This window comes from Somniosus microcephalus, chromosome 6 (genome assembly GCF_052327205.1).
Source record: "Somniosus microcephalus isolate GS21.2 chromosome 6, FLI_Smic_1.0, whole genome shotgun sequence".
Lineage (NCBI taxonomy): Eukaryota > Metazoa > Chordata > Chondrichthyes > Squaliformes > Somniosidae > Somniosus > Somniosus microcephalus.
Window position 1 is genome coordinate 190806452 of NC_140992.1, and position 19050 is coordinate 190825501.

The 19050-nt window shown below is 54.6% G+C and overlaps 2 protein-coding genes across 4 annotated transcripts in view; both read left to right on the forward strand.

The window, feature by feature from the left end:
* Positions 1–11539, forward strand: part of cfap263 (cilia and flagella associated protein 263) — a 58098-nt gene extending 46559 nt beyond the window's left edge. Inside the window, exon 9 of the mRNA XM_085991066.1 lies at positions 11374–11539. Within this exon, the coding sequence (XP_085847192.1) occupies positions 11374–11451 (78 nt within the window). The 3' untranslated portion in view covers positions 11452–11539. The remainder of the gene's footprint in view (positions 1–11373) is intronic.
* The window catches only part of LOC147116278 (uncharacterized), a 162752-nt gene that overhangs the window by 13912 nt on the left and 129790 nt on the right, over positions 1–19050 (forward strand). The gene's annotated exons all lie outside the window — the stretch shown is intronic.

Consider the following 19050-nt stretch of genomic DNA (forward strand, 5'->3'; position numbering starts at 1 on the left):
CTTGTTTAAAATTGAGTCCGGCGGGGTGAAGTGTATTAAAAGTTAGTGTATTGGAGTCTCTCCGGAGGTCTTGTCTGCCGCTGTGATCGGCGTGGCGACGGCAGGGGTAGTGGAGCTTCCGGCGTCGAGTCCTGCGTGGGCTGTGGCACAGGCGTGTCGTCCTCGTAGATGTCGAGCGGGTCGCGGGGCCCAGGCCTTGCCGTCTGCTGGGGCTGGATATCGGATCGTGGGGGGGGTGGTAGTGAGTAGTGGGTTACTGCGGCCCCCGAGGGTGCAAGGTCTCTTATGGAGACTGTGTCCTCCCGCCCGTCCGTGTATGCAATGTAAGCATACTGGGGGTTGGCGTGGAGGAGGTCGACCCTCTCGACCAGGGGGTCCGTTTTATGGTCCTCACGTGCCTTCTCAGTAGGACCGGCCCTGGGGACGTCAGCCATGGCGGTAGCGATGTCCCCGATGTGGACTTCCTTGGGAAGACAAACATTTTTCTCAGGGGTGGCGTTAGTGGCAGTGCAGAGCAGTGACCGAATAGAGTGGAGCGCATCGGGGAGCACATCCTGCCAGCGGGAGGTTGGAAGGCCCCTAGACTTTAAGGCTAGCAGGGCGGCCTTCCAAACTGTCGCATTTTCTCTTTCCACCTGTCCGTTCCCCCGGGGGTTGTAACTGGTGGTCCTGCTTGTGGCAATACCCTAGTTAGCAGGTACTGACGGAGTTCGTCGCTCATAAACGATGAGCCCGGTCGCTATGGATATAGCTGGGGAAACCGAACAGGGTGAAGAGGTCGTTCAGACATTTAATGACCGTGCCACTGGTCATGTCCGGGCAGGGGATGGCGAACGGGAAACGGGAGTACTCATCAATAATATTGAGGAAGTACACATTGCGGTCGAGGAGGGGAGAGGCCCTTTAAAATCGACGCTCAGGCGCTCGAAGGGGCGAGTGGCTTTTATCAGGTGGGCCCTGTCTGGTCTATAAAAGTGCGGTTTGCACTCAGCGCAGACTTGGCAGTTCCTGGTCATTGGTCCTGACCTCCTCAATAGAGTAAGGCAGGTTGCGGGCCTTGATGAAGTGGAAGAACCTGGTGACCCCCGGGTGGCAGAGGTCATTGTGGAGGGCCCGCAGTCTATCGATCTGCGCGCTGGCGCAGGTGCCACGCGATAGCGCATCTGGGGGTTCATTGAGCTTCCCGGGCCGGTACAAGATCTCGTAATTGTAGGTGGAAAAGTCGATTCTCCACCTCAAGATCTTGTCATTTTTGATTTTGCCCCTCTGCTTGTTGTTAAACATGAAAGCAACTGAACGTTGGTCAGTGAGCAGGGTAAATCGTTTTCCGGCCAGGTAGTGCCTCCAATGACGCACAGCCTCCACAATCGCCTCGGCCTCCTTCTCAACAGTGGAGTGTCTGGTCTCCAGGCTTGGAGGGTTCGTGAAAAAGAAGGCCACGGTCTCCCCGCCTGATTGAGGGTAGCGGCCAGGGCAAAGTCGGACGCGTCACTTTTCCACCTGGAAGGGGATGGATTCGTCCACTGCGTGCATGGTGGCTTTGGCAATGTCTTCCTTGATACGGTGGAAGGCTAAGCGGGCTCTGCCGTCAAGGGAAAAGAGGTGGACTTGATCAGCGGATGGGCCTTGTCCGCATAGTAGGGGACCCACTGGGCATAATAGGAGAAAAACCCTAGGCACCTCTCAGGGCCTTGAGGCAGTGGGGCAGTGGGAGTTCCATAAGGGGACGCATCCGGTCGGGGTCGGGGCCCGATGACTCCGTGTTCACAACACAGCAAGGATCTCGAGGCGGTTTGTGCGGAATATGCACTTCTCCTTGTTATATGTCAGGTTCAGGAGTTGGGCGGTGCGGAGGAATTTTTCGAGGTTTGCGTCATGGTCCTGCAAGTCACGGCCGCAGATGGTCACATTGTCCAGATATGGGAAAGTGGCCTGCAACGCATTTTGATCTACCATCCAGTCCATCTCCTTTGGAAGACGGAGACCCCATTGGTGACGCCAAAGGGAACCCTAAGGAAGTGGTAGAGGCGGCCGTTTGCCTCAAAGGCAGTATACTGGCGGCCCTCAGGGCGGATAGGAGCTGGTGGTACGCTGATTTCAGGTCAATGGTCGAGAAGACGTGGTACTGCGCGATCTGGTTGACCATATCAGCTATGCGGGGGAGTGGGTAGGCGTCCAGCAGGGTGTAGCGATTTATTGTCTGGCTGTAGTCGATGACCAGGCGCTGCTTCTCGCTGGTCTTAACGACCACAACCTGGCTCACCAGGGGCTGGTGCTGCCCTCAATAATCCCTTCCTTCAGGAGCCGCTCCACTTCGGTTTTAATGAAAACCCTGTCCCCGGCACTGTATCGCCTGCTCTTTGTGGCGATGGGCTTACAGTCGGGGGTGAGGTTAGCAAACAGTGGGGGGGGGGGGGGTGACTCTGAGTGTGGAGAGGTTGCACCTGGTGCGCGGCGGGCAATTTGGGAGCTGCTTGGCTGCGGACTGTGAGTGGGGGTAGGGGTCCACCGTACGCCATCGTAACACTTTTTAAGGTGGCACTGAAAATCTAACCCCAGCAGGACGGCAGCGCAGAGGTCGGGCAGGACCAGAAGTTTAAAATGATCGTACACGGCCCCGTCTACTACGAGTGTCACTACGCAGTAGCCGCCGATGTCCGCCGACTGGACTCGGAGGCCATAGAAATCCGCTGGTGCGCAGGCAGGACTGGGAGAGCGCAACGCCGCACCGTGTCGGGGGTGGATGAAGCTCTCCGTGCTCCCAGAGTCAAAAAGGCAGATTGTATCGTGGCCATTTACCTTAATGTCCATTGTGGAACTGGCCAGCTGGTGCGGTCTCGCTTGGTCCAGTGTAACGGATGCCAGCGTAGGGGTCGGTGTGTCGCTGCGGGTATCAGATGAGGCGGTGTTGGGGGCCTGCTGCGTTCCGGCTGTCATCCAAGATGGCGGCGTCCATGATCCCCATGTGGCTGGAGGCGTCCAAAATGGCTGCTGTACCGGTGGTTCGCACATGGCCGGGGAGGCCCAAGATGGCGGCCCGCATGGCACCACACGCGGCGCTGCTGGGGTTCGGGGTGGCTTTGGCCCTGCAGACGTTAGCGTAGTGTCCCTTCTTCCCGCAGCCCGAGCAGATCGCGTTTTTCGCCGGGCAGCGTGCTCTGGGGTGTTTTGCCTGGCCACAGAAGTAGCATTTCTGGCCTTGGGGCACTGCTGTCTGGCCTTGGGACACTGCTGCGGTAGTTGGGCCGTTGCTGGGGTGTGGCTGGGGTGGCAACGGCGCTATGAGGCGGTCCTACCGTGTCCCAGGCTGTCATTCCCCGCGGCGTCCACGGTGCAGAGGAGTAGGCATCCATGCCCCGGTAGGCTGCATCCAATGATAGTGCGAGTTCAGAGGCCTTGTTGAGGTTGAGGTCACTCTGCTCCAACAGTCGCTGTCGGGTGTAATTGGATCTGTGGCCCACTACAAAAGCGTCCTGGATAAGTTCCTCTGTGTACACGGCGGCCTTTGGATATACCTATCAATTCCTCCAATAAAAGGCGAAGAGTTACGAAGGTGACTAAAGGTTTTTTTATTGACTAAATAACAGAGCCCACTCTCGTGGGTGATCCGATCCAAGCAGGAGAATACCAGCCAGTCGCTCACCTTTATACCTGGCCTGGTGGGTGGAGCCAAGGCGGAGTCGGCAGTGGTCATCCCAGGTATAGCAGTGTGGCAAGAGGCGACCTCGTACCGTGATACAATAGTGGTCAGTGATTACAGTTATAATGAACAGTGGTGAACAGTGCTAACTACTAACAGTGATACGATAGTGAACGTGGTTTACCACACCTTTACATCCTTACAACCATAGGCCCGGCCAAGCACAGACAGTGCCTGAAGGTATTCCACGGTCGATTCCCCAGGTTGTTGTTTAACGACTCCCCAGAAGGTGCCTGGCGTACACTTCGTTCACTGGGCGAGTGTACTGGTCCTTGAGCTTGATGGCGTCCGCGTACGAGGTCGCGTCTTGGATGACCGAGTACGCTCGGTGGTTCACTTTGGAGGTCAGGACATCCAGTTTGTCCTCGTCCGATTTGATTGCTGCGGAGGCGGTCAGGAATTTTTCGAAACACTTAAGCCAGTGAGTAAACTTGGTGGATGAGTCCGCCTCCCGATGATCTAAGTCCAGGCATGCTGGTGTGAGGATCTTCTCCATTATAAAAATTTTGTTAATAAAATTGATGCGCTATCAATTACTCATAAAAGACCTGAGAGTTAAGAGAGTAACTAAAGGCTTTTATTAACAAAAGAATGAAGGTCTGCCTCGAGTGGTCGACCGGTCCAGAAATACAAAGGGCTGGGGAGCAGTCACCTTTATACTAGGACTTGTGGGAGGAGTCAGCCGAGGCATGTCCAGGCATGTACACAGTGGAATACAAACAGTGGTTTGCCACACCCTGCACCCTCTCTCTCTCCCCTCCCCCCCCCCACCCTCTCTCCCCTCCCCCCCACCCTCTCTCTCTCCCCTCCCCCCCACCCTCTCTCTCTTCCCTCCCCCCCACCCTCTCTCTCTTCCCTCCCCCCACCCTCTCTCTCTTCCCTCCCCCCCACCCTCTCTCTCTTCCCTCCCCCCCACCCTCTATCTATCTATATCTATCTATCTATCTACCTATCTATATATATATATACTGCGCGTCTGTCCGGCTATGCGCTCGAAAGTTATAGAGCGTACCTACGCGTGCGTTACGTCGAAAGAAAGCTTACCGTACCGAAACGGTCATAAGCGTATTTACGTTTCGGCCGGACAAAAATCGCGCCCGCGGTATCCAAAAAACGTTCAACATTCCGCTCATTAGCATCTCATTATCCGCTCATTAGCGATAGAGTGACCTCGAGGTCGACCAATCGTACGCCGGGTTACTGGCGCGTGCGGCCGGGCCCTCCTACGGTCGAGTGACAGGACGATTGACCAATCCTACGCTTCGGTCACCTGACGGTCGACCAATCGGTGCGTGTGTGGGCGGGCCTTATCGTTCTGAACCGAGGTGAGTCGCCGCCATCTTGATTCCAAACTTTTCCTTTCATTTTCCCGCTTTCTGCGTCTTTAAAAAAAAAAAGTTGCTTTTAAAACACATATTTAAAATTTTTTTTTAATTACTTTCTAAATCTTTTATCTAATCTCATTAATTTTCCTACCTTTCCCCGTTTTTCCAGGTAGGCCTCGAAGCCTCGGCCTCTCCTCTGCACCCACGCCCCAGCTAGGCACCTCCCCCGGCCCCTGTCAACAAGCGGCCCCCGATCGCCGCCATCTTTGTGAAGGCTGGAGGGGCAGGCCTTAGCCGAGCGCTGCTACCGCCGCCATCTTACTAAAGGCTGGTGCGGCGGTGGCGTCACGGAGCTCCGCGGGCCAGATGCACGGCGGCGTCTACACTCTCCCCCCCGCCAGTCTCATCTGTTCCCCACGCCTCCTGAATGCGCGGGGGAAGAGGCCCCGGGGGCACCGTGGCCACTTTCGGAGACTTCAACTCCGTGACAGGTGAGGAGGGTCTTTGTTCACGCAAACCGGCCGCTCAGGCCCAGGCCCGGAGATCGGGAGGCGGAGAGGGGAGGAGAGTTACCAAGGCAACCGGGGCTCGGGCAGGGGGCGGGGTCTCTCTGCTCTTGAAGCCGGCTCGGGCGGGGGGCGGGGCTCCAGAGATCGGGCCTCCGGAGATCGGGGGGGAGGCGAGCCTCGGGAGATACGGGGGGGGGGAGGGGGGGCGAGCCTCGGGAGATCGGGGGGGCGGGAGGTGGGGCGAGCCTCGGGAGATCGGGGGGGGGAGGGGGGCGAGCCTCGGGAGATCGGGGGGCGAGCCTCGGGAGATCGGGGGGGAGGGTGGGCGAGCCTCGGGAGATCGGGGGGCGAGCTTCGGAGATTCGGGGGGGGCGAGCCTCAGGAGATCGAGGGGGGGGGCCGAGCCTCGGAGATCGCGGAGATCGGGGGGGCGAGCCTCGGGAGATCGGTGGGGGGCGAGCCTCGGGAGATCGGGGGGGGCGAGCCTTGGGAGATCGGGGGGGGCGAGCCCTGTGGGAGATCGGAGGGGGGCGAGAGCCTGGGGGGGAGCGGGGGGCTCGGGAGGATCGGGGTGTGGGGGGCAGCCGTCGGGGTGTGGGGGCAAGCCTCGGGGTGGGGGCGAGCCTCGGGAGATCGGGGGGGGCAGGGCTCGGGAGATCGAGGGGGCGGGGCTCGATAGATTGGGGGGGCAGGGCTCGGGGGGGGCGGGGGGCGGGGCTCGGGAGATCGGGGGGCAGGGCTCGGGAGATCGGGGGGCGGGGCTTGGGAGATCGGGGCGGGGGGGTAGCCCTCGGGAGATCGGGGGGGGGCGGGAGCCTCGGGAGATCGGGGGGGGGGGCTCGGGGACTCTCCCCCTTCCCCCACCCCTCCCTTCCCCCGCTCCCTCTCCCCTCCCCTCCCCCCCTGCTCCCTCTCCCCTCCCCTCCCCCCGCCTCCCCCCTCCCTCCCCTCCCCTCCCCCTCACCCCTCCCCTCCCCTTCCCCCCTCTTCCCCCCAGTCACTCTCTCTCTCTTCCCCCCCGTCGCTCTCTCTCTTCCCCCAGTCGCTCTCTCTCTTCCCCCAGTCGCTCTCTCTCTTCCCCCCAGTCGCTCTCTCTCTTCCCCCCAGTCGCTCTCTCTCTTCCCCCCAGTCGCTCTCTCTCTTCCCCCCAGTCGCTCTCTCTCTTCCCCCCAGTCGCTCTCTCTCTTCCCCCCAGTCGCTCTCTCTCTTCCCCCCAGTCGCTCTCTCTCTTACCCCAGTCGCTCTCTCTCTTCCCCCCAGTCGCTCTCTCTCTTCCCCCCAGTCGCTCTCTCTCTTCCCCACCAGTCGCTCTCTCTCTTCCCCCCAGTCGCTCTCTCTCTTCCCCCCAGTCGCTCTCTCTCTTTCACCCAGTCGCTCTCTCTCTTTCCCCCAGTCGCTCTCTCTCTTTCCCCCAGTCGCTCTCTCTCTTTCCCCCAGTCGCTCTCTCTCTTTCCCCCAGTCGCTCTCTCTCTTCCCCCAGTCGCTCTCTCTCTCTTCCCCCCAGTCGCTCTCTCTTCCCCCCAGTCGCTCTCTCTTCCCCCCGTCGCTCTCTCTCTTCCCCCAGTTGCTCTCTCTCTTCCCCCAGTCGCTCTCTCTCTTTCCCCCCCAGTTGCTCTCTCTCTCTTCCCCCCCCAGTCGCTCTCTCTCTTCCCCCCCAGTCGCTCTCTCTCTTTCCCCCCCCCCCCACCAGTCGCGCTCTCTCTTCCCCCCACCAGTCGCTCTCTCTCTCTCTCTTCGAACAACAACATGCCCTCGAAAAAGCCTCGGCACCACTGGGCACTCCAGCTAGTCTATCTATCTATCTATCTATCTATCTATCTATCTATATATATAAAGCGGCTCTTCTGTCTGTCTGTCCGCCTGGTCTCTATACATTTGGAAGTTACAGAGCGTACCGACGCGCGCGTCGCCTCAAAAGAAAGCTTGCGATTCCGGACCGGTCATAGGCGTATTTACGTTTCGGCCGGACAAAAATCCCGCCCGCGGTATCCCAAAAACGTTCAGCATTCCGCTCCTTAGCATCTCATTAGCGACCGTGTGACGTCGAGGTCTTCCTACAGTTGAGTGTCGAGTGACTCGACGATTGACCAATCCTACGCTTCGGTGACCTGACCGGTCGACCAATCGGTGCGTGTGTGGGCGGCCTTATCCTTCTGAACCAAGGTGAGTGGCCGCCATCTTGATTTTCCACGATTTTTCCCCCCACACTTTCTGTGTGTTAGGGAACTAAGGTAAATATTTCAATTATGTGTTAGGCAATTAATTAACAATTTATTTGAGTTTTATATTGTGTTTAGCAACCCCCCCCCCTCCTCCTCACCCTCGCGCAGGGGGGACTCGGGGCCTGAAGCTGAAAAAATTTCTCTCTCTCTCTCTCTTTCTTCCCTCTCTCTCTCTCCTTCTCCTCTTCCCTCTCTCCCCTTCTCCTCTTCCCTCTCTGTCTCTCTCTACTTCCCCCTCTCAGGTGTCGCGGACGGAGCGCGGGCGTGCCGCCCGAAGTTTCCCGCTCGCTAACGGCCTTGCCGGCTCCCGCGGGCCGCTCGCACTGACCGCGCATGCGCCGCCCGCACTCACCGCGCATGCGCCGCCCACACTCACCGCGCATGCGCTGCCCGCCCGCCCGCAGCGGCCGTCCATCAGCCGCGCGATACGCGGGGGACCTCAGCAACGGCACCGGACCTCAGGCGCTAGGCAGGGGGAGGGGCCGGAGAGAGGGACAGAGGGGAGTGGGGGAGCGGGGGAGGGGAGGGGTGGGGGGGGAGAGGGAGACAGGGGAGGGGAGGGGGGAGAGGGAGACAGGGGAGGGAGAGAGGGGAGGGGAGAGAGGGGAGGGAGGGATAGGACAGGGCGAGGACATGACACGGAGAGGGGGGACACACAGGGGCAGGGAGACCAAATGCCCCAAAATTGCCCTCGCGCCCCAAAATTGCCCTCGCAATGCGGGGCTCCCCAGCTAGTCTATATATAAACGGATCGATCTGTCTGTCTGTCTGTCTTTCGGTGTGTGCGTCTGTCCGGCTATGCACTCGAAAGTTATAGAGCGTACCTACACGTGCGTTACATTAAAAGAAAGCTTACGATTCCAAAACGGTCGTAAGCGTATTTACATTTCGGCCGGACAAAAATTGCGCCCGCGGTATCCAAAAAACATTCAAAATTCCGCTCATTATCCACTCATTAGCATAGATGACATTGAGGTCGACCAATTGTACGGTGAAGCGACCCGACGGTCGACCAATCGTACGGTCGAGCAACCCGATGGTCAACCAATCGATGCGTGGCGGGGGCGGGTTCGTCGCATGTGCGGGCGGGCCCTCCTAGAGTCGAGTGACAGGACGATTGACCAATCCTACGCTTTGGTGACATGACGATTGACCAATCCTACGCTTCGGTGACATGACGATCGACCAATCAGTGCGTGTGTGGGCGGGCCTTATCGTTCTGAACCGAGGTGAGTGGCCGCCATCTTTATTCTCACTTTCTGTGTGTTTATTGTCTGGGTGGGGCCTGATCCTTCAGAGTCTATAAATACATTAGCTTAGCCTTCTTTCATCAACAAAGAGACGGACACTGGCCTGAGTACACGTGAGTCACTTGGAGGATTGAGAAGTGAGTGAAATTTCTGTTGTTTTACGTTAAAAAACAATGAAGATGGTGTCCCATCTTCTTAACAGCCATTTAAAAAAAACTTTTGGTCTTTTCAGCAAGAATGCGCGTTCTCTCTCCGTGGCAGCTTTTTAAAAACTTTAAAAAACATTCAAAATAGCCTCCCATGTTCTTAACACCCGTTTAAAAAAAAAAAATTTTTTTTTGTTTTTTTCACAAAGACTGCGCGTTCCTTCTCTGTGGCAGCTTTTTAAAAACTTTCAAGATGGCCTCCCATCTTCTTAACACCCATTTTTTAACAAACATAATTTTTTTTTGCTTTTTTCACCAAGACTGCGCGTTCGTTCTCGTGGCAGCTTTTTAAAAACTTTTTAAAACTTTCAAGATGGCCTCCCATCTTCTTAGCAGCCGTTTATAAAAATATTTTTTTTGGGGTTTTTTCACAAGACTGCGCGTTCGTTCTCCGTGGCAGCTTTTTAAAACTTTAAAAAAACTTTCAAGATGGCCTCCCATCTTCTTAACACCCGTTTAAAAAAAAAAAAAAAAAAAATTTGGTGTTTCCCTGACCCCCTCAAAACCCTCCTCCCCTCCTCCCTCTCCTCCCCCCCACTCTCCCTCCCCCCCTCTCCCTCCCCCCCTCTCCCTGACCCCCTCTCCCTGACCCCCTTTCCCCTGACTCCCTCCCTACCACCCCTTCTCACTCCCCCCCTCCCTTGCCCCCTCCCTCCCTCCACCCCCCACCTCCCTCGCGCCCCCCTCCCTCGCGCCCCCCCTCCCTCGCGCCCCCTCTCCCTCGCGCCCCTCTCCCTCGCGGCCCCCCCTCTCCTTCGCGCCCCTCTCCCTCGCGCCCAACCACCCTCCCTTGTGGCCCCCCCTCCCTCGCGGCCCCTCTCCCTCGGGCCCCCCCTCTCTCCCTGCCCCCCCTCTCTCCCTGCCCCCCCTCTCTCCCTGCCCCCCCTCTCTCCCTGCCCCCTCTCTCCCTGCCCCCCCTCTCTCCCTGCCTCCCTCTCTCCCTGCCCCCCCTCTCCCTGCCCCCCTCTCCCTGCCCCCCTCTCTCTCTGCCCCCCTCTCTCTCTGCCCCTCTCTCTCTGCCCCCTCTCTCTCTGCCCCCCTCTCTCTCTGCCCCCCTCTCTCTCTGCCCCCCTCTCTCTCTGCCCCCCTCTCTCTCTGCCCCCCTCTCTCTCTGCCCCCTCTCTCTCTGCCCCCCTCTCTCTCTGCCCCCTCTCTCTCTGCCCCCCCTCTCTCTCTGCCCCCCCTCTCTCTCTGCCCCCCCTCTCTCCTGCCCCCTCTCTCCCTGCCCCCTCTCTCCCTGCCCCCTCTCTCCCTGCCCCCTCTCTCCCTGCCCCCTCTCTCCCTGCCCCCTCTCTCCCTGCCCCCTCTCTCCCTGCCCCCTCTCTCCCTGCCCCCTCTCTCCCTGCCCCCTCTCTCCCTGCCCCCTCTCTCCCTGCCCCCTCTCTCCCTGCCCCCTCTCTCCCTGCCCCCTCTCTCCCTGCCCCCTCTCCTCCCTGCCCCCTCTCTCCCTGCCCCCCTCTCTCCCTGCCCCCTCTCTCCCTGCCCCCCTCTCTCCCTGACCCCCTCTCTCCCTGACCCCCTCTCTCCCTGCCCCCCTCTCTCCCTGCCCCCTCTCTCCCTGCCCCCCTCTCTCCCTGCCCCCTCTCTCCCTGCCCCCCTCTCTCCCTGCCCCCCTCTCTCCCTGCCCCCCTCTCTCCCTGCCCCCCTCTCTCCCTGCCCCCCTCTCTCCCTGCCCCCCTCTCTCCCTGCCCCCCTCTCTCCCTGCCCCCCTCTCTCCCTGCCCCCCTCTCTCCCTGCCCCCCTCTCTCCCTGCCCCCCTCTCTCCCTGCCCCCCTCTCTCCCTGCCCCCCTCTCTCCCTGCCCCCCCTCTCTCCCTGCCCCCCCTCTCTCCCTGCCCCTCTCTCCCTGCCCCCCCTCTCTCCCTGCCCTCTCTCTCCCTGCCCCCTCTCTCTCCTGCCCCCCCTCTCTCCCTGCCCCCCATCTCTCCCTGCCCCCCTCCCCCTTCTCTCCCTACCTCCTTCCTCTCCCCCTCCCTCCCTCCCCCCTCCCTCGCTCGCCCCCTTTCCTCGCTTCCCCCCTCTCCTCCCTCCCCCCTCCCTTCTCGCCCCCCACCTCCTCCCTCCCCCCCCCCCAGGTCTCTCCCTTTCTCCACCCCCCCACAGACAGACAGACACACACTCATTTGTATATAGAAAACTTATTTTTTCTTTTTTCATAACAGAATGCCCCCAAGAAAACGTACAAGACTTGGACGCAAACCTTCCGATGCTTCCCGGAAAAAGGAACAGAGAGCTGCTGAAACTGAGCAGCAGAGACAGGCTCGCCTTCACGCTGATCAGACATGCTGCTGCTGGATCAGCTGAGACTTCTGAACATTCTGAGGGATGCCTTACTGCTGACAGACAAAGACATGCCGAAGCCACTGCCTCAGAGACTCCTCAGCAGAGTCAGGCACGTCAAGCTGCTAATCGGGCGGCCCATGCCTGAGCCAGAGCCTCCGAGACTCCTCAGCAGAGTCAGGCACGCCAAGATTCTGATCGGGCGGCCCATACCCGAGCCAGAGCCTCTGAGACTCCTCAGCAGAGTCAGGCACGTCAAGCTGCTAATCGGGCGGCCCATGCCCGAGCCAGAGCCTCCGAGACTCCTCAGCAGAGTCAGGCACGTCAACATTCTGATCGGGCGGCCCATACCCAAGCTAAAGCCTCCGAGACTCCTCAGCAGAGTCAGGCACGTCAACATTCTGATCGGGCGGCCCATACCCAAGCCAGAGCCTCCGAGACTCCTCAGCAGAGTCAGGCACGTCAACATTCTGATCGGGCGGCCCATACCCAAGCCAGAGCCTCCGAGACTCCTCAGCAGACTCGGTCACGTCACCAATCCGATAGTAGACGCAGGGCTATTGCCACATCTGACATTTGGAATCATTGGGTCGAAGCAGCCTTCTCCTATACACCCACCATCGATTATGAAGCAGACCACACAGTCATCATTGGCAACATGAGCGTCATTTGCCGTCACTGTGGCGCTCTGAAGTGGGAAGGAGAAATTGCTGGGATATGCTGCAATGGAGGAAAGGTTAAACTTCCAACACTAACAGCTCCGCCTGAACCCCTACACTCACTTCTGTTCGGCCGAAATCCAGCTTCAACACATTTCCTCACTCACATCAGAAAGTACAACAACTGCTTTGCAATGACCTCTTTTGGTGCAAACAGAGTGCGTGAATCAGGATTTTCCCCAACTTTTAAAGTTCATGGACAGGTGTACCATACAGTTGGCTCACTACTTCCTCTCCCAAACGAAAGACCTCAGTTTCTGCAAATCTACTTCTTGGGTGACGACGAAGAGCAAGCCAATCGCCGCAGGGAAGCTGCTGTTCTGCCCGCACAACAACACCAAATCAAGCAAACAACTTTGGTTGAGTTACAGCGGATGCTTCATGACCAAAACCCATATGTTAAGACTTCAAAACAGCCATCGAAGAAACAACAAATGAAGACCTTAAAGTTGTCATCAAAGCTGACAAGACTCCTGCAGGTGAACATGAGCGACGCTTCAATGCTCCGACCACCAATGAGGTAGCCATTGTCATTGTGGGCCAAGAATTTGACCAACGGGACATTGTCTTGCATATTAGAGGTGGTCCACTCAAAAGAATTTCTGAGCTTCACAAGGTCATATGATCCTCTGCAATACCCGCTTTTGTTTTGCCATGGGGAAGATGGATACGATGTCTATAACAAGATCCCACATGTTGACCCCGAAACTGGTGTGCCACCTACAGCCCAAAGGCAAAAGATGGTTTCTGCCATGGAATTCTATTCATACAGGCTGATGGAACGACAAACTGCTTCAAACCACCTGCTTCAGTGTGGACGACTTCTACAGCAGTTCCTCACTGACATGTTTGCGAAAATAGAAGGAGAGCGGCTTAATTGGTTCCGGCATAACCAAAATCATTTGAGAGTCACAGACTATATACACTTACGAGATGCTGTGGCCAATGATGGCAACACTGAGGACATTGGTCAACTGGTCATCCTACCATCCACCTTCGTTGGAGGTCCTAGGTACATGCATGAGCACACGCAAGATGCCATGACCTATGTCAGAAACTATGGCAGACCTGACCTCTTCATCACCATGACTTGCAATCCCCAATGGCAGGAGTTCCCACCCAAAGCTGGTACTCATAGCACAGGTCTTCAACCTCAAAGTTAAAAAACTGCTCAAACTGCTGACTGCGGGCAAACTTTTTGGTGCACACAATTGCTACATGTACAGCATTGAGTGGCAGAAGAGAGGACTTCCTCATGTTCATCTGTTACTCTGGCTTCAGGCAAAGATTCGCCCCAATCAAGTTGATTCCTTCATTTCTGCAGAGCTACCCGATAAGGACCAGGATCCAGTCCTGTTTGATGTTGTTGTAAAACATATGATTCACGGTCCTTGTGGGCGACACAACCCTTTTTCTCCCTGCATGAAAAACAATGCATGTACAAAACGGTACCCAAAGCCACTCCGCGAAGAAACTCAGCATGGGGATGATGGCTATCCTTTGTACAGGAGAAGGGGCAAAGAGAGTGGAGGTTTCAACACTGAGATAAGAATGCGAACTAAAAAATCTAGCCATTCGAGTCAACCTGGTCCGTCAACTCAGACAACACAGCAAAGACAGACATTTGAAGTTGACAACCGTTGGATTGTTCCTTACTGTCCACTCCTATCCAGGCTCTTCAAATGTCACATCAATTTGGAGTACTGCCACTCAGTTAAGTCTATCAAATATGTGTACAAGTACCTCCATAAGGGCAGTGACCAAGCTGTCTTTGATCTTGAAGCAGCTGGACAGCAGAATCAAAATGATGAGATCACCACACATCTGATGGGCCGTTACATCTACAGCAATGAGGCAGCCTGGCGAACTTTTGGATTTGACATCCACAACCATTACCCCACTGTCACTAAATTGGATGTTCACTTGGAAAATGGAGAAAGGGTTTTATTCCGACCTGAAAATGCCAGCCAACGTGCCGAGCAACCTCCAAAGACAAAACTTACAGCATTCTTTCAGTTGTGCCAAACGAATGACTTTGCTAAGACACTTCTCTATCATCAGGTGCCGAAGTACTACACATGGCAGACAAACAAAACATGGCGGCCTCGGTGCCCTGGAGCAGGTCAGAAGGAAGTTCCTGGTCATACAGGGGTGTACTCATCAGATGCACTTGGCAGAGTCTACACGGTGCATCCAAACAACACAGAGTGCTTTCACCTTCGTCTACTCCTCCATCAGGTTGCTGGCCCCACATCATTTAATGACCTCAAGACTGTCGATGGCCGTCTCTGTGAGTCTTTTCAAGAAGCTTGCCACATGAGAGGACTCATTGAGGGTGACAGTCATTGGGATGCGACAATGAAAGAAGCTGCTCTGTGTTACCCCGCCAATCGCCTACGGAAACTCTTTGCCCTTATAATTGCCTTCTGCACACCTTCCAACCCAAAGCAATTGTGGGCAGATCACAAAGACTGCCTCACAGAAGACATCTTACGCCAACTCGCCAGAGCCAACCCTACAATGGCACTCAACTACACTGTTGCGATGTACAATCAGGCATTGATCCTTTTGGAGGACCAGACTTTGAAATTGTCTGGCAAGTCTCTGACTCAGTTGAACGTTCCATCTCCCAATAGGAATGATTCTCCAGGTCTCAGCAGAGAGGTCCTCAGAGAAACCACCTACAATGTTGAGGAACTGACTTCCTTTGTTACAGTCACTGAGCCTAAATTGCTTCCAGAGCAGAAACAGACTTGCAGGTTGCTCCTCGATATGGTGCAAAACAACACTCCTGGCATTATCTTCCTCGATGCCCCTGGTGGAACAGGAAAGACATTCCTGATCAATCTTTTGCTGGCCACGGTTCGCTCTAAGGGATTCATTGCACTGGCTGTTGCCTCATCAGGAATCGCTGCAACTCTTCTGCAAGGAGGTCGCACTGCCCACTCAACCTTTGCTCTGCCTCTGGATCTGACAAGACAAGAAGAACCAGTGTGTCGCATTAGCAAAGGAACTGGTGCTGCTGAGATGCTTCAAAAGTCTCGATTGATTGTGTGGGATGAGTGTACAATGGCCCACAAGAGGGCACTTGAAGCACTCAATAGAACTCTTCAAGATCTGAGAGGCAACGATATCCTGATGGGTGGCATCACCTTGTTGCTGGCAGGTGATTTCTGCCAAATCCTGCCAGTTGTCCCCAGAGGAACAGCAGCGGATGAAATCAATGCATGTCTCAAGAAATCCCATCTGTGGCCATATGTGCAAACAGTCCATTTGACGACAAACATGCGTGTTCATATGCATGGTGATGAGATGTCAGAATCATTTGCGCGACTTCTACTACAATTGGGAGAAGGAAAGTTGCCCATTCACAGCAGTAGACAAATCACAATTCCCCCAGACTTTGGCACTCAAGTAAAAACAGTTGATGACTTGATATCAAACGTGTATCCAAACCTCGTGAATCACTTCAAAGATCACAACTGGCTGTGTGAACGGTCAATACTTGCACCCAGGAATTATATTGTCAACGAGATAAACAAGATCCTTCTTCAAAAACTCCCTGGCCAAGAGCACATTTACAAAAGCATTGATACTGTTTGTGACATTGATGATGCGGTAAATTACCCCATTGAGTTCCTCAACGACTTGGAGCCTTCAGGAACGCCTCCTCACAAACTGGTACTGAAGGAAGGCACCCCCATCATGCTCCTAAGAAACTTATCTCCACCAAAGTTGTGTAATGGAACCAGACTGGCAGTCAAAAAGCTCATGCATCATTGCATTGAGGCTACCATCATGTCAGGCTGTGCCAGGGGGGAGGATGTTCTCCTTCCTCCAATTCCTATGATACCAACTGACTTACACTTTCAATTCAGAAGGCAACAGTTCCCTGTGAAAATTTCTTTTGCTATGTCCATCAACAAGGCCCAGGGGCAGACTTTGAAGGTTGCTGGCATCCACTTACTCACGCCCTGCTTTTCACATGGCCAGTTGTACGTGGCATGTTCCAGAGTTGGTGCATCCAAGAATCTGTTCATTTTAACCCCGTCAGGAAAAACAGACAATGTTGTCTATCCACAGGCTCTCCAATAACAGAGTGCTCTCACCTTCATCTACTCCTCCCATGAGGTTGCTGACTGAACCTCATTTAATTACCTCAAAACTCTCACTAGCCATCTCTGTGCCTGCTTTGTAAAAGCTTGCAGCAACAGAGCACTCCTTCAGGATCACATTCGTTGGCATCCAACGATCACAGAAGCTGCTCTGTCTTACTCCCCCAAAAGGCTACGACATCTCTTTGTGGCGATCCTTTGCTCTAAGGAATTCATTCCACTCGCTGTTGCCTCATCAGGAATCGCTGCAACTCTTCTGGAAGGAGGTCGCACTGCCCACTCAAACTTTCCTGTCCCTCTGAATCTGAATAGACAACAACACCCAGTGTGTAAGATTAGCACAGCAACTGCTGAGCTGCTTCCAAAGTCTAAAGTCATTGTGTGGGATGAGTGTACAAAGACCCACAAGAGGGCACTTGAAGAACTCAACAGCACTCTACAAGATATGAGAGGCTGCATACCTAATACAAGATAACACATTTAACAGTGTAATGTTGAATACTTTTATATTGATTATAAAATCACTCTGTATAATACCAAACCCATTGGGTCTGCAAAACTTTACCAGAACAAGTATTCACTCAGTCTTTGGTTGTAACTCCACCATTTTGTAAAATGTTCTATTGTTCTACATTATTATTGGCATAAATGTTCACTGTTGATTTCTAAACTGACCTCTAAATGACTGAGATAGTATCTTTTATTTTGCTATTCAACTCATACACTGAAACTTTGTGATATCACTCCTGGGTCACCCACAATCACCTCCCTCCCCCCCCTCCCTCCCCCCAATCGTGCTCTCTCTCTTCCCCCTCTAGTCGCTCTCTCTCTTCCCCCTCCAGTCGCTCTCTCTCTTCCCCCCCAGTCGCTCTCTCTCTTCCCCCCCGTCGCTCTCTCTCTTTCCCCCCCCAGTCGCTCTCTCTCTTCCCCCCCCCCAGTCGCTCTCTCTCTTTCCCCCCCCAGTCGCTCGCTCTCTCTCTTTCCCCCCCCCCCCCAGTCGCTCACTTCGCTCTCTCTTCCAACAACAACATACCCTCGAAAAAGCCTCGGCACCGCCGGGCACTCTATATAAAAAGCAGTTCCATACGTTTCGTCTGTCCGGCTATACGCTTGAAAGTTATAGGGCGTACCTACGCGCGCGTTACCTCCAAAGAAAGCTTACGGTTCCGGGACGGTCGGAAGCATATTTACTTTTCACTCGGACGAAAATTGTTCGCTGCCTTATGCAAAAAACCTTCAAAATTCCACTCATCTGCTAATTAGCATTGAGTGACTGACGTCAAGGTTCGACCAATCCTGTGCCGTCATGATTGACCAATCCTACAGTTCAGTCCCCTGATGGTTGACCAATCGGTGTGTGTGTGTGGGCGGGACTAATCGTTTTCATCTCAGGGATCTGGCAGCCATTGCCTCAAGCTAAAAACCCCATTTACTTCCAGCTCAAAATCTGCTAATCCAGCTTCGAAAAAGTTAGTATCTCTTTTAAAAATAACATCACATTTACCAAAAACGTTTTATAAGTACTTTCACTTTCATCTTGCAAGGTATTAAAAGGTAGAAATGTTGCCTGGCAGCAGATTGAGAGAGGGACACAGAGACAGGGCCCAAAGCCTGGTACTCGATTTAAAATGTTGCCCGGCAGCAGATTCACAAAGGGACAGAGAGACAGGCCCCAAAGCCTGGGACTCGATTTAAACCGCCCGGCCCAAAACAGCCCTGGCAAAGCCGGGCTCCCCCAGCTAGTATATCTATCTATCTATCTATATCTATAATAAAGGAGTCGATCTGTCTGTTCTTCTGTCTGTCCTTCTGTCTGTCTGTCCTCGGGTGTGCGTCTGTCCGGCTATGCGCTCGAAAGTTATACCGCGTACCTACGCACGCGTTACCTCTGAAGAAAGCTTACGCTTCCGGGACGCTGGTAAGCGTATTTACTTTTCGGTCGGACGAAAATTGTTCGCGCCTTATGCAAAAAACCTTCAAAATTAAACTCATTATCTGCTAGCATTGATTGACGTCAAGGTTCGACCAATCCTGTGCCGTCACGATTGACCAATCCTACAGTACGGTCCCCTGATGGTTGGCCAATCGGTGTGTGTGGGCGGGACTAATCGTTTTCATCTCGGGGATCTGGCAGCCATTGTTTCAGTGCCATGACTTCAGCTTCCAGCTCAAACTACTTTGAAAGTTAGTATCTCTTTTAAAAATAACATAAGATTTACCAAAAACCTTTTATAAGTACTTTCACTTTCATCTTTCAAGGTATTAAGTGTGTGTGTGGGCGGGACTAATCGTTTTCATCTCAGGGATCTGCCAGCCATTCTTTCACTGCTTGCAGCTCAAACTACTCTCCTTATCCAGCTTTGAAAAAGTTAGTTTCTCTTTTAAAAATAACATAAGATTTACCAAAAACGTTTTATAAGTACTTTCACTTTCATCTTTCAAGGTATTAAAAGGTAGAAATGTTGCCCGATCTGTCTGTCTGTCTATCTGTCTGTCCTTCTGTCTGTCCTCACGTGTGCGTCTGTCCGGCTATGCGCTCGAAAGTTATAGAGCGTACCTACGCACGCGTTACCTCCAAAGAAAGCTTACGCTTCCGGGACGCTCGTAAGCGTATTTACTTTTCGGTTGCACGAAAATTGTTCGCGCCTTATGCAAAAAACCTTCAAAATTAAACTCATTATCTGCTACTTAGCATTGATTGACTGACGTCAAGGTTCCATCAATC